This window comes from Cryptotermes secundus, unplaced genomic scaffold (genome assembly GCF_002891405.2).
Source record: "Cryptotermes secundus unplaced genomic scaffold, Csec_1.0 scaffold1304, whole genome shotgun sequence".
Taxonomy (NCBI): Eukaryota; Metazoa; Arthropoda; class Insecta; order Blattodea; family Kalotermitidae; genus Cryptotermes; species Cryptotermes secundus.
In genome coordinates this window covers 724,585-740,940 of record NW_019723929.1, presented here as the reverse complement: position 1 = coordinate 740,940, position 16,356 = coordinate 724,585, and the positions used below count along the sequence as shown (strand labels likewise).

Sequence of the window (16,356 nt, the reverse complement as noted above, 5' to 3'; positions counted from 1 at the left end):
ATATCTGTTGCCGAGCAGCAAGGTATTCTCTATGTTTTCCATGCTGAGCCTAAATAAGGAACAGCGAACACTATTCATAAGTAGTGAGTATTGAGCCAGTTACTAGTACCAGGGTTACTAGTATACAGTACGAATTGAAGTCCAGCAGCTACGAGTTGGGTTGTATCAAGTGCATGGCAGTGACTCCAGCACGAGAAGTAATTGTGATACTGATGGCAGTAATTGTGTAAGTGTAAGAGCAAGTCGAATAAATTTGCTACATCCAAGATGGCGTGAAGTTATTTGTTGCATCACATACCCAACACGTGACAATATATATATATATTGCTATCTACAGCAGAATAAACATTCTGATATCTCTTACTTCGGCAGATCAGGGTACAAGTAGTTTCATCTGCTCCAACCAGATTGACAGCACGACACGTATACGTCCCTGAATCTTCAGCAATCAGGTCAATTATATCCAGAGCCACATAACCAAAGTCATGAATTGGACGGAAGCGATGGCCTGCAAAGGGAAACAGCTGTTATCACATCCAGCAATTGAAAATGACAACATGTGTATCCTAGTTTCAGTCTTGAAGGCTTCTATGATGAACACAATAAAAATGCAATAACAGTGAATCAAAGGAATTTTACAAAGTTCCAAACTGCATGATGTTCAGTTCTCTGGTAGAGATTCAAGACTATAAGGAGTTCAATTCAGTATGAGATGTCCCCATTTCCAAGAACTTCAATTCTGTGTTAATGGTTTCAGGCTCAAAGAAGTTGAGATTTGTCAGCCATATCCAAACCTAATTTACTCTCCATTCATACTTAATGTTTATAAATAATATTAGCATATGCAGTTCTTCCTTGTTTGTGTTTTTATTTTGTTTCATAAAACATATGCTAAATTCTTCTTCCATTAGAAGTCAAGCTTGTCAAGTGTCAGGACAGAAGTACTAAAGAATTTACACTTTATAGAAAGAGGCACTTGTGAGCATGTTTTATAACAAACTCTACACTTACCAACTGTAATTGGTCGGCCATTCTTATACCATTCAACTTTCAAATTGGAGTCAGTAACAGGTTCTAACTTGCACTCAAAGTGAGCATGTTGCCCTTCTCTCATGTTTTCCAAGCTTTTAGGTTTGGTAAGGAAGCGAGGTTTGATGTTCACCACTTCATCTATGTACTCAGACTTCTTGTACCTAGAAGCATCTTCAAGGTATTGGATCTTCTCAAATCCTGATGGGTGCTGGGAATCAAGTATAAGATCCTTCTTGGCTGAAACAAGAAAAATGTGTTTGGGTCATATATGATCTGATAAGAACAAACAAACCAAGTAACTAAACCAATGCAGCAGAGACCCTCTTCAGATGCTACCACTCAGTCGGTTAAGAAGCTCCCGGCCATTTATGGACTACAAAGATTCCAATGCTGCTACCTTTGCAGTCTAACTACTCAAATTTCATGACAGTCTGATAGAATGTCAACATACACATACATAACCACAATACAAATAAATATACCAAACTTTACTTATAATACTGTCACGTATATGAGTGATTACAGATAGGTTTTGGATTGCAGGTTGGATTTATCGGACCCTTATAGTGCCATGGCTAATTTCCACACTTCACAAATCACTAAGAATACACACTAAGTCTTTTCCAGCCTGCAGTGTCTTCACAATAGTTGACTGGTAACAGCTCCAACAATGGCTATTCCTCTGCTTTTGTGCTCAAGTCCTCTCTCATTGAACTAAGTTTTCACTTCATCCTGCTTACAACTCTCCGGCATAGACCACCATAGATAAAACCTTTTCCAAGAGTTCCACTACTGTCGTGTATTGATTCGTTGCTGTGGAGACATGTTTTCTTGCAAGCATGACCCAGTAATAGCTCTGGTATATTTGCTTATCTCACGGTTGTTGCCTAGTAACTGCTCCATACACTACAATATGTAAGCCTGAATTCCAAACTGACACCTAATGTTCAACAACTAAAATTTTACAATTTAAAATTACAGTTAAACTAAAGCAAAAATGTAACATGATGGTTAATATGTATGGAGTAGAAGCATGTACTTTTAAAAAAAATTACCAAGTTAGGAAGAGTATGAAAGACATATTTGCTTATCTCAAAAAACTGTAGGATTTACAGAAAAAGTGCACTGGGCACAATATGTGCCTCATTTTCCTTTATACGAGGACCATTTGGAAAGTAACCTATGGTGAGATGTTAACAAACCAAGCAACAAAATAATTATTATAATTGCTGAAGTGCTGTGATCCCGACCAGTTCTACATATAGGTAATCAGGTGGTAGTCACTCGGAGCAAGATCATGGCTGTAAGGAGGGTGGTCAAACAACTCATAGTTGAAATGTTCCAGAAATGCCCGAGTGTGAGCAGCAGTATGCGGACGCATGTTGTCATGGAGGAGCACTATACCAGATGTCAGCATCCCATGCCTTTTGTTCTGAATGGCTGGCCCTACACAGTTTTTATAGTGTTTCACAAAAAACTTGACATTGTGGTCCCTTGTTGCATGAATTTCAACAGCAGCACCCCTTTCCTGTCCCAGGAAACAGCTGTCATCAGCTTTCTGGCAGACAATGTTTCTTTAAACTTTTCTGGCTTGTTTGGTGAATGTGTGTGCGTCCAGTGCTTTGATTACTCTTTGATTTCAACATTCACAAATGAAACCCAGGTTCCATCACCTGTTACTCATACGACGTGACTGAGAAATTCATCACCACCTTTGTGGTATCGCTCTACAACAAGTCAAAGCCAAAGCCATTCTCTGTGTTTTGTGCACACCCATGAGCATCTTGCACAAAACTTGTAATAGCCTAGGCTAACTGTGATAATCTCCTAGAGAACAGTGCGTGAAATTTATGGAAATTTACATGAAGTTCTGAAATTGTGAAGTGTCATCTTTCACAAATTTTTTGATCAACACTTTGAACAGTATCATCATTCTCTACAGATGGCCAACCACTTCGCTCTAGTTTGTGAACATTCTACACCACTGGCTTACATTTTCTTCACTCATTACATTTTGGCTATAAACTGCATATAATTCACAATGGAGTTCCGTAGCCCTCATGTTTTAGCATGAAGAAAGTGGACAGCAGTGTGAATTTCACTACTGGCAGGATTATCAATAGTAAGAAACATCAAAACTCATCTGTAGAGGCAAGAACAAACACTAGGTGACCAGTTATGTGATGGTTTATAAGGCAATGAGGAATGTAATTTGCATACATGAGGTTTCTGCCACTCTTACATTAGTTGCTTAAAATAAAAATATGTTACTTTCCGAATAACCTTCATAAGTTGCAAATAATTTTTCACTGTGATAAATAAATTGCTAGCTACATGTGAGTTACACTAGAGATGAGTGCATAAACATGTATATGTAATGGTTATTATTGACAATTTTAATCAAAATTAGACTGTACCGATAAATTTTAGTAAAACTACCAAATGTAATGTTTCATGAAAATCTGTTCAGCACTGCTGGAGTGTATTCATGCACAGAGATTGATAGACAGAGCTATTTCAATAATGCTCTGCAGGGATGTAAAAAGTGCGAAAACGATCATAACCAATTTCTAAGCACCCAAACATTTTCTCTGTGGTTGGAAGTAAGTTAATTACTGGTTGACTGAGGCTTCAGTTACACAGCGATGCTTTTGAAATGTGTAAGGTTATTTAACATCATGTGTTAAGATGATTGTATGAATAATAAACTTGAGCAAATCTGGAAGAAAATGGCCATGGACTATTTTCAGGTACTATCTTAACATCTCACAAGAAATACTGAATGAAACCATAAAACACTACAGAACAGCTGGTATCTGGGCTCAGAATCAAACCCAGAATGTCCCAAATATGAGGGTCATACTTTTTGTAAAGTAACATGCTTTATTATTGACAAACCAAATACACCACCTCAATCTACAGACTTTTCTTTATTTTTCCACATAATCGCCACTTCTTTGTATACATTTCTCCCAGCGTTCTGGGAGTTTGAAAATTCCCCTTCTGTAAAATTCCATTCCAGCCATCCACAGACACTGATGCACTGCTTTCTGAATTACCTCCCTTGTACCAAAACGTTGTCCACGCAGCTGATCCTTCACAAATCCAAAAAGATGGTAGTCAGAGGGTGCCAGATCAGGGCTATAGGAGGGGTGTGGAAGAACTTCCCACCCCATCTTTACAGTTGCTTCCAATGTGAGGCGAACAGTGTGGGGATGAGTGTTGTCATGCAGGATGACGGATGTTTATCGCACAATGCACGACAGAGCTTGTGCAGCATCTGGACATAACGAGCGGCATTGATGGTTTGCCCAGGTTCCAGGAATTCGGCCAGAATAAACCCCTCTGCATCCCACAAGACTGTGCCAATCACCTTCGCAGCTGATGGCACTGCTTTTGCCTTCTTTTTTTATGGAGAATGCAAATGGTGCCATTCCATACTCTGCCGTTTTGTTTCAGGCTCAAAATGGTGAAACCAGCTTTCATCACCTGTCATAATATAGAGCAAAAAATCATCGCCTTCGTGTCGGTATCTCTGCAGCAGTTCTGAGCTGATGGCTTTTCGCTGACTTTTGTGGTCTTCGGTCAATAACCATGGGACCCAACAAGCACAAACTTTCCTACAGCCCAAGCTTTCAATCATCTCATGTACTACACCGTGCCCTATTTCAAGTTTTCGGGCTACTTTGTCCACAGTCACATGCCTGTCATCTTGAATGATCTCATCCACGCTTTCCTTGTTGCGTTCAGTTGAGGCTGTTCGAGGACGACCGCCCCAAGGCTCATGTTCGATACTGGTGTTCCCATCTTTAAAATGTTTCACCCATCTTCGAACACTGCTCGCACCCATGCACACACTTCCATAAGCATGCTGAAGTCTCTGGTGAATTTCTGCAGCAGGGATTTCCTCTTTCACAAGAAATTCGATGACAGCATGCCGGTGAAATGACATATCATTGTTGGCCATTTTGTTAGTGACACTGGTCATGTGATGCAAGCAATTGACGTAACAAGACACTCAAGGTTAACACAACAGCTGGTTCCACCTACCACCGTACTATCTTTTGTCTGCTGTTCCCAGGTTGCATGCAAAAAAAGTTGCTCATGACTTTCGGTATGACCTACGTATGAAGCAAGAGCAATAACTACTTGACCAAAATATTTTGGTGTTATTTACTGTATCCACTATGATACCAACAAATCACGCAGTACAGATAAAGCAACCAGCATCATGCTCATCAATTTCTTGGAAGTGTCTGTGAATTCTAAATCCAAAATTTCAAATAATGAGACTACTTACCAATGACCCTGACAGAGCAAGAGGTCACAGCTTCACCTAACCCGTTTCGTGCCTGGCAGGTGTAAACTCCTGAATCTACAGGGTAGACACTCAGCAAATCAAGAGCAACATAGTCGAAGTCATATGCAGGTCGAAATCGGTGACCTTGTAGGCGGAAAAGAAAATCATTAGATTAGAAAGCAAAAGGATATTTTAATTTTAACTCTTTTATTACATATACATTTTGAGTTTCGATTTTTGAGTGCTTGCTTCCTGCACATATCCTCTGTTTGTCTCTGACGGACACCTATACTGTGAAGTATTGTAATGAGAGCATGAGTAATGCGCCAGAAGCCTGTAGCTGTGTGAAGGGTAATTAGGTTGTACCAAGGGTATGCCTTACTTCTGAAATGAATAACAAATATGTGTACATGTTTATTAATCATCTATGCAGCATTCACAGATGTACTTCAATGGTAACCAACTAACTGTTATATTACATATCACTCCTGACATGTTTTCATTAACTACTGATCATTATAAGGTGTACAATGTAAACAGAAACATCTCAGTCAACAGCATACTGTTGACTTCCTTGCAGACAGAACCTGCATCCAGTTCCGTTGAGTTCATACCTAACACATAAAATGCAAGATAAAATAAATAATCATGTATAAATTTTACAATGTATTGGAAAACTGCTGGGTGAAATATAACATGTAGTGATATGGGTTCAATATTTTGTTTCCTGATACTTTATTCTGTATCTAATCCTTGGTAGAGTTCATCTGAGGAACAATTTGATATCTGGCAGAATTCACAGGTTAGGTGCATTTTTCTTTTTATCCTGCATTGGTGGTATAAGCTGAGATGCAACTAATTTTGTGGCAAATGTTTTCCCTGAAGCATTCATTGCATATGGTTTTTGTGTCATGCCATTGAGATTAATGTATGGTTATAGTGTATCATACACAAAAAATTATTTAGCTCATGGCAGCATTTAACATAAGTATGTTTTTGTTTGTTATGTGACTAGCTGTGTTGTTTGTTGTGACTGTCATGTGACACGCAGCAGCCACAACTCAACAACATGGCTAGTAACCAGTCCAAATATTGCTCATTAGTTTCTTTACTTTGTCCACTACTCCACCAGAAGGTATGAGCACAGAATTATATGTAGAATACCACTGAAAACAAACTTAAAACCAGGATATTTGTAAAGTATGAGCAATATTCAACGACTCTCAACCTTAGTTGAACAACCTAAAGAACAGCTTACTAGTAACACTGCAGAGGTTCGAGACACAGATGACTAACTGAAAACATCAATGTCAAAAAACCTAGCTAGTGTTTTGCAAACTGTGGTATCCTAACAAATCATTATATTTACCTGTTGGAACTGGTCTTCCATTAACAAACCAATCCACTCTCATGGTGGGGTCACCAACAGGTTGCAAACGACATTCCAGATGAACATTAGTTCCCTCAACAGTTTCCATGTTGTGCAGTGGTCTTGTAAACTGAGGTGGTTGCACAATAGTTATGTCGTCAGTCACATGTTTCCGGTAGCGAGAAGAATCTTCAAGCATCTGGATCTGTTCTAATGCAGCTTCATTTTGGCTGTCTGTCAGAATGTCTGATTTACCAATTACCTACAAAGGTATGCCATCAAGAGCATATTATTAGTATTACTCTTACTAATAGCTATAATTAAGAGTATGAATGTACAATAATCACCAAATTGATATAAAGCAGCTCTTACCCTCACACAAGCAGATGTGTGAGCAGATCCCAGATGATTTGTAGCTCTTACGGTGTATTCACCAGAATCCAGTGAAGTAGCATGGATAATATCCAAAGCAACAAATCCAAAATCATAATAAGTACGGAAACGTGATCCTGCAATGGTAAAAAATATTCAGTATGGTTTAGCTTATTACATTCAGTCATTATTTTAAGTAACTCTTTACAATAGAAATGCAATATTTAACACACAAAAAGATCTCCTGAGAAGAATTTTGACCCAATAGGTAGGCAAGCAACATAAAAAATGGCACTGGCATAAAATTTAAAACAGCAAAACTGCACAATCCTCCTGTTCGAAATGGTTTTCAAGCATAAAAGAAATATTTATGATCTGGTACAGTAAAACTTGTGAATACACAAAAATGTTCATTACATCACTCAACATTATGCAACAGTTACTTTAACAAAAGCCATATCTGAACAACACTACCAGTGCTCCTGAGTTGGAGTTCAACTGACATCAGAATAAGTACTAGGTGGTTAAAATATGACTGCGACTGATTTTTTGTAAACAAGCCGCACTGCACAGCAGCTGTGTGACCTTGAGAGAGTGAAGCCACAACCTCCACNCCTCCCTCCTGTTCAAGTTAGAACCTGTTCAGTCCTGTCTGGGAGTTGCTAGAATGATGAGTGAACAGACGGTACCGCGGAGCGTGGAACAACGCATTGTGATCAAATTGCTCATTGGAGAAAACGTCCCGTCCCCTGAAATTCACCACAGACTCCAACAACAGTATGGGGAAGAGTGTCTCTCACGGACCCGTGTGTTTGAGTGGTGTAAGTGCTTCAGAGAGGGCAGAGAGCGCGTGGAGAATGAACCGCATGATCGTCGGCCGCGAACACCCGTCACCAAGCCAAACATTGATCATGCAGACACACTTATTCGTGAGAATAGGCGCATCACTATCAACGAACTTGGAGCAATGCTGTCCATCAGTGTTGGCAGTGTAGAAGACATCATGAAATGCCACCTGCACTATCGCAAGGTGAATGCACGGTGGGTACCACTCACTTTGACGGACGTGAACAAAATGGTGCGCACGCAAGTTGCCAGTCGTCTCCTACAGAAGTTTGATGCATTTTTGAAGTCTGTAGTGACCACCGATGAAACATGGGTGCACTACTTCATTCCCGAGTCCCAGCAATCATCACGCGAGTGGCAGCATACCAGTTCTCCCAAACCCAAGAGAGCGCGGAGGAGCCGTTCGGCAGGAAAAGTGATGGCAACGTTCTTCTGGGACTGGCAGGGGGTTATCCATGTAGACTTTCTGACAGATGCCAGAACAGTCAATGCAGCTTATTACTCAGACCTCCTGGCAACAGACGTGAAGGAAAAGATCCGATCCAAGCAGAAGAGAGGTGCAAAGTGGGTAGCCTTCCTTCAAGATAATGCACGCCCCCATACGGCCAAAACAACAATGGAAACCTTCCGGAAATTGAAATGGAACCTTCTGACACATCCGCCGTACAGTCCCGATTTGGCACCATGTGATTTCTACCTGTTCGGAAGGCTCAAATCAGACTTGCAAGGCATGTGGTTTGTGGACAACACCGTCATCCAGAATGTTCGGGAGTGGATATGCCGCCAACCACAAAACTTTTTTGAAATGGGCATCAGGATGCTTCCAGAACGTTGGAAAAAATGTGTTGACTCTGGAGGGGAGTACATTGAAGACTGACATGTGCAAGTAAGTGTTTGGCAATTCTGGTTTAAAAAAAAAATCAGTCCTGGTCATATTTGAACCACCTTGTAATTGTACTGTATGAGAATGGTGAGAACTCAAATATCATCACCAATTTATAAAACCAGTTGTCTGAAAAGCCATTACAAAGAGGAAACAGCAAAATGGACATAATAAAATTTGTTTATTTTATGGAGATAGTAGTTACAAAATGGTTCAAGGCAAAGATATAAAAACTTCCATCACAATATCTAATCCCTGGCTGAGATTCTAATCAGAAAATCCCAGATGCAAGTTCCAAGCAATATCAACCTATCAATCTGTTCAGCAACATGATATCACAAGTCTCTTACTGCTTATAGATTATAGTAACTACTTCATAAGCAACTTTACTTACCAACAGTGACTGGTCGGCCATTGTAGAACCATTCAACACGCATGGTAGGATCTCCCATTGGTTCCAGCCGACATTCCAGATGAATATTCTTTCCTTCAATAACTGGTTTTGGGTCAGAAAGTGGCTGCACAAAGATTGGCTTTGACTTTGAAATTTCCTCAATGTGATAATGTGGCTCAACAAACTTTGAGCCTTCCAGGCGCTGAGTCTTCTCCATTGTTGAGCGGTGCATGCTGGTGGTATCAATACTGGAGCGCACTGCAACACAATTTTTCAATATAAATTTGTTAACCACAATAATGGAGAGCATCTCATGAAAAACTGTAATTGTGAAGTGATAAAAGTGGGCTGATTTAATTCTGTATAACATACAGGCAACCACTTCTGTAGTCTAGTGGTCAGAGTTCCTGGCTACAGATCCAGAGGTCCGGGTTCAACTCCCGGCGTTAACATTTTTCCTGAGAAGTAGTGGGTCTGGAATGGAGTCCACTCAATCTCGTAAGGATAACTGAGGAGCTACTTCAAGGAAACAGGGGTTCCAGTCTAGAAAACCGAAATTAAATGCCATGGGGATTTGTTGCTCTGACCATGCGACACCCTCTATCCACTAAAGTTGGCACTAACTTCGCCGACAAGTGGCGGTCGCTTGGTCAGTGTAGTTCACTTGCAGACTAAAACCACAGAGTTAAGTTATGGCATACAGGTACAAGATTCTGAAGCGGAGATTTATTAATGAAAACTAAAATAATCAGAATTTTAAATATATAATGGTCAGTAACATGCAGAAACTTCAAGTTAATTGCAATACTACATTTTAGTCAGTCTTTTGTAAAAAGTACTTGCAGTATTGTAAGTGTAAGTACAATTTCTTGTCTTTTGGTTTTTTAACTTTTTGTTACCCCTCCTCAGAATTTACACGGACATTACTACTTCATTTGCTGCAAAGAGGGTAGAAACATCTAAACTATGAGAGACTGGTGCAACAGATAGGATGATCAGTGATAAAAACATTAAAAGTTTCTCTATAAGGAAAACTGAAAGTCAGAAGCAAGGAAACTGGAAGCTGAAAGAACCAGCTTTCCATTTTTGCTTTGTAAAACGTGAAGAAAGTATGAGTAAGCTACAAGATTTGACCACGGTTTTAATATCTAAGATGTGTCGACCAACATAAATATAAAATATGTGAAATCGAAATTTGATAATAATTGTGTTCACTAACCTTCTACTTCCATTGTTGCTGACAGCTGTGCCTCTCCAAGTGCATTTCTAGCAATAACTGTGTAAGTTCCAGCATCCTCTGAGCGTACACTCAAAATGTCAATGGCAACGTAGCCAAAATCATGATATGTTTGGATCCTGTTAGCACTCTGAATAACTCTGCCATTGAAGTACCACTCAATCTGAAAGAAGATTTTTTTTATTTATTTTTTTATTGCTAGTAGGGTGGGACTAAGTCCCTTGTACTGCGGCCACTTCTGGCCTATTGTACCAGCCCCAGATGATAGGTGAGGGTGATTGTGGAGCAATTGGTGGAATGAAGATTGCCAGACACGGGATTGAACCCAGGCCGCAGCAGTGGGAAGCCAGCGACTAACCGCTTGAGCTATGATGTGGCCTAGAAAAAGATTACTAACTATAGACTTAAATTTTGTAATAAATATGATATCATTCTTAGTGTGACTGATATTGGTATGACAACTCTGTAATGTTTGACAAATTAATTACAAAAAATTAGGGCCAAAATGATAATTCAGGTTCACAAGCTGTTGATTTTGTAAGTAATAAAAAACAAAATAGGCTTAATATCATCCTTAGTAACATAGAGTTCTTTCTATACTGGTAAAATAGAACAGTTTGGAGTAACCCAGAGCAGTCAGCAAGGTACAAGTACTTCTGAATAAATTTGTAAGAGCTTCATAAAAAATGAAATCCACGATACATATTTAGGATTAAATAAAATTTCACTAACCTGTAAGGTCATATCATTTTGTGGTTCTACTCTGACTTCAAAATGAGCCCTTTGTCCTTCTACAATTTTGTTTGTTCCCTTAAGGGGTCCCAAGAACCTCGGTTTCTGAGTTACAGCACTCTCCTCCTGCACACTGCGACTGTAACGGCTGAAAAGAAGAACAAAAGTGATTGCATAAAAAATGTTTATTCTGACTCCAAGAAAAAGTTTGCTACAAGAGTGTTCATGTCAATAAAATTCACCTAGCATCTTCAAGGTACTGAATCTTTTCGAGTCCACCAGGATGCTGGCTGTCTAAAATGATATCCTTCTTGCTAACAACAGTTAGTTGAGCTGAAGTGGATGCTTGTCCCAGTCGGTTGTACGCACGGCACGTATAGACACCAATGTCATGAGTAGTCACATGTTTGATTGTTAAGGCCACATATCCAAAGTTGAAGAAAGTAGTAATTCGAGAACCTGTAAGTAAAGACACATTAATGAACACAATCCAATTTTGCTGACTATGAAGAATTTTTAAGGCCTTCATACCCATTCTGTTAACAGAGTTCAGCAATAGAATATTAATTAAAAACATGCAATTACTTCCTTCAGTTCGATATTTACGTTGTTGTACTGTGTTGTTTTGGAAGCCATTTCTGATGTTTAGAAGAAATTTACTAACTCAATTTTCCGCCCTGGAGATGCTTCCAAAACAACATTGTGCTACACTCAAAATGTTTTTGCCAAGCAGCATTACTCTGAAAATCCCAGCATTCAGTCTGTTCCTAACTTAATGATAACAGAAGAGAATAAATGTGAGTTAAAAGTTGATAATGTGAAGATATTAAATGTAACAACTTCATTTATAACAATTTGAGACAAGGGCTAAATCAACATTACATATTTTACAGGTTTTATATGAAACCAGGGAACCTTTCACTCAATTTTCATTTTTTTTTTTTTCATTTTTATTATCATTCAACAATCCATACATACAGGTATTACAACCATTTGGATAGGGAAATTGTCAGATTCTAGTGCGTATCTTTACAGAATACACTGTACCACCCTAATATAGGGGGTTTGTCATCTGAATAATATTATCTAGATCTAATTACCATTAATTTCATTGTCTTTACACAAAATAAAACAAATTAATCAGCTACATATTACATTTACACACTTGATGAATCAAAAGACATTAATTCATCTACAGAATAAAAGGAACGTTTCAGCAAAAAAGATTTTAATTCCTTTTTAAATGAGTTAAAATTTTCCCTTTGTTTTATTTGATTGGGGACCTTATTATACAAACTAATTCCCATAGTTATCACACTCCTCTTACAAAGAGCTGTATTACAGTGCTGTACATGAAAATTTAATTTTTTTCGTGTGTTATAATTATGAATGTCTGAATTTATTGCCATAAAAGCCTTGTATTTTTTTATAAAGCATGTTACCTCCAATATATACAGAGAAGGCAATGTTAAAACATTGTAATCTTTAAAAATTTGTCTACATGACGTGCTACTACTGATACCACTAAGCACTCGAAGAACCCACTTTTGCAATTTAAAAATGCTTTTACTTTCCCCATCCCCACCCCACAATAAGATACCATTTCTCATACATGACTCAAAATTCGAAAAATAAATAATTTTTATCGTATATGGACTCTTTTTTTTTTTTTGCCTTATTCTTCACTTCCACACTACATGTTTCAGCACTAATGTGCCATCTTCAGGTGTCTTCATGCACGCTAAACTATTGTACTGCATGCCATAATGTCTTCATTCTAAAATGACTAAAATCTGTATTCATCATATAGGACGATGAATTCTAAATAATAAAACTTTTCAGGATCCTTCCTATGTCGCACTCAAACACGCGAATTACGCCAATCCTCTTTTATGTGAGCATTCTTCCTACATATATTTGTGTATCGTGTTCTGTGTTGTGTTTTGCTCCTGTTACTGCATGCGTTGTTACAACACAAATATATGTCGGAAGAATGCTCACATAAAAAAGGATTGGCATAATTCGCGTGTTTGAGTGCGACGTAGGAAGGATCCTGAAAAGTTTTATTATTTAGAATTCATCATCCTATATGACGAATACAGATTTAGTCATTTTAGGATGAAGACATTATGGCATGCAGTACAATAGTTTAGCGTGCATGAATACACCTGAANAAACAATTTTTGCAGTACGCATCAAAATTAAAAAACAAAAAATTGAAAATAGTGTACAACACTTTGTATTAAAAATTTNTGCTTTTAGAAACTGAGCATGAGCGCACCATTTTAGGGTTTCTGTCATGTGAATTCCAAGAAATCTCAATTCTGACTGATATACTATTTCTGTATTATTAAAAACTATTTGTGGTCTTAACGGATCTCTCCGCTGTTTTGAATGAAATGACATGGCAGATGTCTTTTTAGTATTTATTACAAGGTTATTTTTTTGAAACCATATTTCTAATTCTTTCATAACATTCATTATTTTATATTGAAGGTCAAGTTCATCTTTTCCAGTAATTAACAAATTTGTATCATCTGCATATAAAACCAGCTTTGCTCCTTGAACGTTTCCTGTAAGATCATTAATGTATAGTAAAATTCATTAATACCATCAGCTAAATATATGAGTATGAAACACTGCATATGATTGTTGCTTATATATATTCAGTAGAAACGGAGAACGCTACTGACTTTGAAATATTAACCAGAAGATAATAAAAATCACTAAAAATGATCATATATACATACGTCTTAAAGCAATATTGAACTGTAGTATGAATGCAAATGGAATATTGTTGGTTCAAACTATCACATCTGATCATGATTCCAATACTGCTCATATTCAATTATGTTTTTAACGTAAATTATATTTAATCTCATTTAATCTAATCTGTCATATTTTCACACAATTAAATTTGAGAACTGAAGTAATGAATACATACTTGCTTCAACCGGACGGCCATCTTTGAGCCACTCCACTTGGAGTGTCGAGTCACTAATAGGTTCAAGCCTAGCTTCAAAATGGGCAAATGCACCCTCACGGATGTTGGTCTGATCCTTGATGGGTGACTTGAACTCAGGTGGAGCAGTGCTCTCAGGCACTTCTTGCACATATTTGTACTGTTGTTGCTGCTGGTAAGCTTCCAGCTCCTCAACCTTTTCAATGTAACGCTGCTGCTCAGGAATTCCCAGGTCTCCAGTCACACTACTTCGTGCTGCGGTGACACAAAGAGAAAATACCTTTAATACAATTCCAATTTTGTACCAACATCTAGAACAACAATACAACAATCCCTCTTTTTCTGTTATGCCACCTTCATATAAAAGTTATTTCTAATAACCAGTCTGAAAGGGTGAAGGTACAGTGAATTTAAATGTTGTGACAAATGGTTAACCATAGACGTTCTATTCAGTAAGTATTCTAGGTTTCATGGAATACTTCTTAAATTCTTTAACATTTAATTCATATTTGCTAGTTGTTTACATTCTTGAAATTGCTTACCATAAACTCGTAGAGTGGATGTGCTAATTGCTTCTCCCAGATGATTAACAGCTCTCACGGTGTATGTTCCAGCATCTTCAACCCGTAGGTGCAGGATGTTCAAGGAGACGTATCCGAAATTGAAGATAGTGGTGATACGAGAGCCTGTATTTAAGATCTGAGGTTTATATTTTCTGATACCAATACTTCAATTGGTCAGTCTTCAGGTTCTTAGTGTCAACAAATTTAATAGCCACAATCTCAGCATTAGAACAATTAATTAATATGAAGTAGATGGACAAGAAGTGAACAAATACATTATTAAATATAAAATAAATTCATTTTGAATGTCTTTTTCCATGTAAGAAACTCTAAACTTTACTAAAAATTACATGTACTGCCATATACCTAACGGAAACAGCTTCTGAAGGTGCTTATATTTTGAACATAAATTTAGTCAACACTTCATTTTATTTGCATGAAAAATATAACAATTTCATGATAGCATGAATAAAAAAACTACTCTCTCAATAATTATGATTGTACAATATGCTCACACAATGTAAACAAACTATCAGTTCAGTACTTTGGCCTGCAAGTTACTTGTCCTAGGTAAACCTCTGAGACCACTTGCCATATCACATATGCATTTTCATGAAAGTGAAGTGTAAACATGCCACTACAGGCTGAGGTACCTCCACATTTGTTTAAATGTCTGCTATCATGAAAGGTAAATAACGCATATTGCAGAAATATTACTCACTTGCTGTAATTGGTCTACCATCCTTGTACCACTCCACTTTCATGGTCGGATCACTGACCGGGGTAAGCTGTGCTTCGAAGTGGGCATTGCGCCCTTCCTGCAACTCCCCCAAATCCTGGAGTGGTCGGATGAATAATGGTCGTTGGGAAGAAGTTTCATCCACACTTTCAGTACGCTGGTAACGTGAATAATCTTCGAGTTGCTGAATGTATTGCAAACTGTCTGGATACTGGCTGGACTGCTCGATTGATGCTCGACCTGAAGTTAAATGTTTATAAGAAGGCCAATACTACTACTGACTCCATGGTTTCAAAATATTCTGAACCTGAATGTCGACTGTGTCCAGGAAACTGCCTCCTAAAACTTTAATATTATTCATTTCTCCAATATGAAGGTATTTTACAAAGAAACACATATGACTTTAATGTAATGTAACAAGCCATTCCAACTGATTCTGGGTCTCTCAGACCAATATAATGAAGGTAATGGTGGAGGAATGCAAATGTATTATTATATCATTCAATCTTTTGTAAGAATCTTTATGACAATTGTGAGTTGTTGGATAGATTCCACTATATAATATGGTGATTCACGCTGCTGTTAAAACATATGCATAAAGAGAGCAATATTTAGAACATGGTGTTAAACACCATAACAAGAGATAGAAGTATTGGGAGAAATAAACAACCAACACTGAAGAGAAAAATAACATATTCATAATGTATGTGGGGCAATCCAAAAGTTACCGAAATTTGAATTTTGAGTGCGAATGGTAATGAGTACATCGAAATACCGCTACGTGTCTCCCCATACACCCTTCTTGAATCAGTGTGGCAAGCGGCGTCGAGTTGAGTGGTTGGGTTTATTGTTGGTGAACATATTTCCATTGTGTTTCTGTGACCTTGTGGTTTTGCGATGGCTGACCTGAGAGAGGAGCGTGTCTGT

At 38.0% G+C, this 16,356-nt stretch overlaps 1 protein-coding gene across 2 annotated transcripts in view; it reads right to left on the bottom strand.

The window, feature by feature from the left end:
• Positions 1-16,356, bottom strand: part of LOC111862209 (titin) — a gene marked incomplete at its 3' end in the record, with an annotated part of 157,350 nt that overhangs the window by 36,033 nt on the left and 104,961 nt on the right. For both annotated transcript variants that reach the window (XM_033750585.1, XM_033750584.1), the window contains 12 exon segments: positions 365-508; positions 1,012-1,269; positions 5,333-5,476; positions 6,702-6,963; positions 7,074-7,210; positions 9,197-9,454; positions 10,416-10,596; positions 11,166-11,313; positions 11,408-11,624; positions 14,110-14,382; positions 14,670-14,813; positions 15,412-15,669. In XM_033750585.1, the coding sequence (XP_033606476.1) occupies positions 365-508; positions 1,012-1,269; positions 5,333-5,476; positions 6,702-6,963; positions 7,074-7,210; positions 9,197-9,454; positions 10,416-10,596; positions 11,166-11,313; positions 11,408-11,624; positions 14,110-14,382; positions 14,670-14,813; positions 15,412-15,669 (2,424 nt within the window).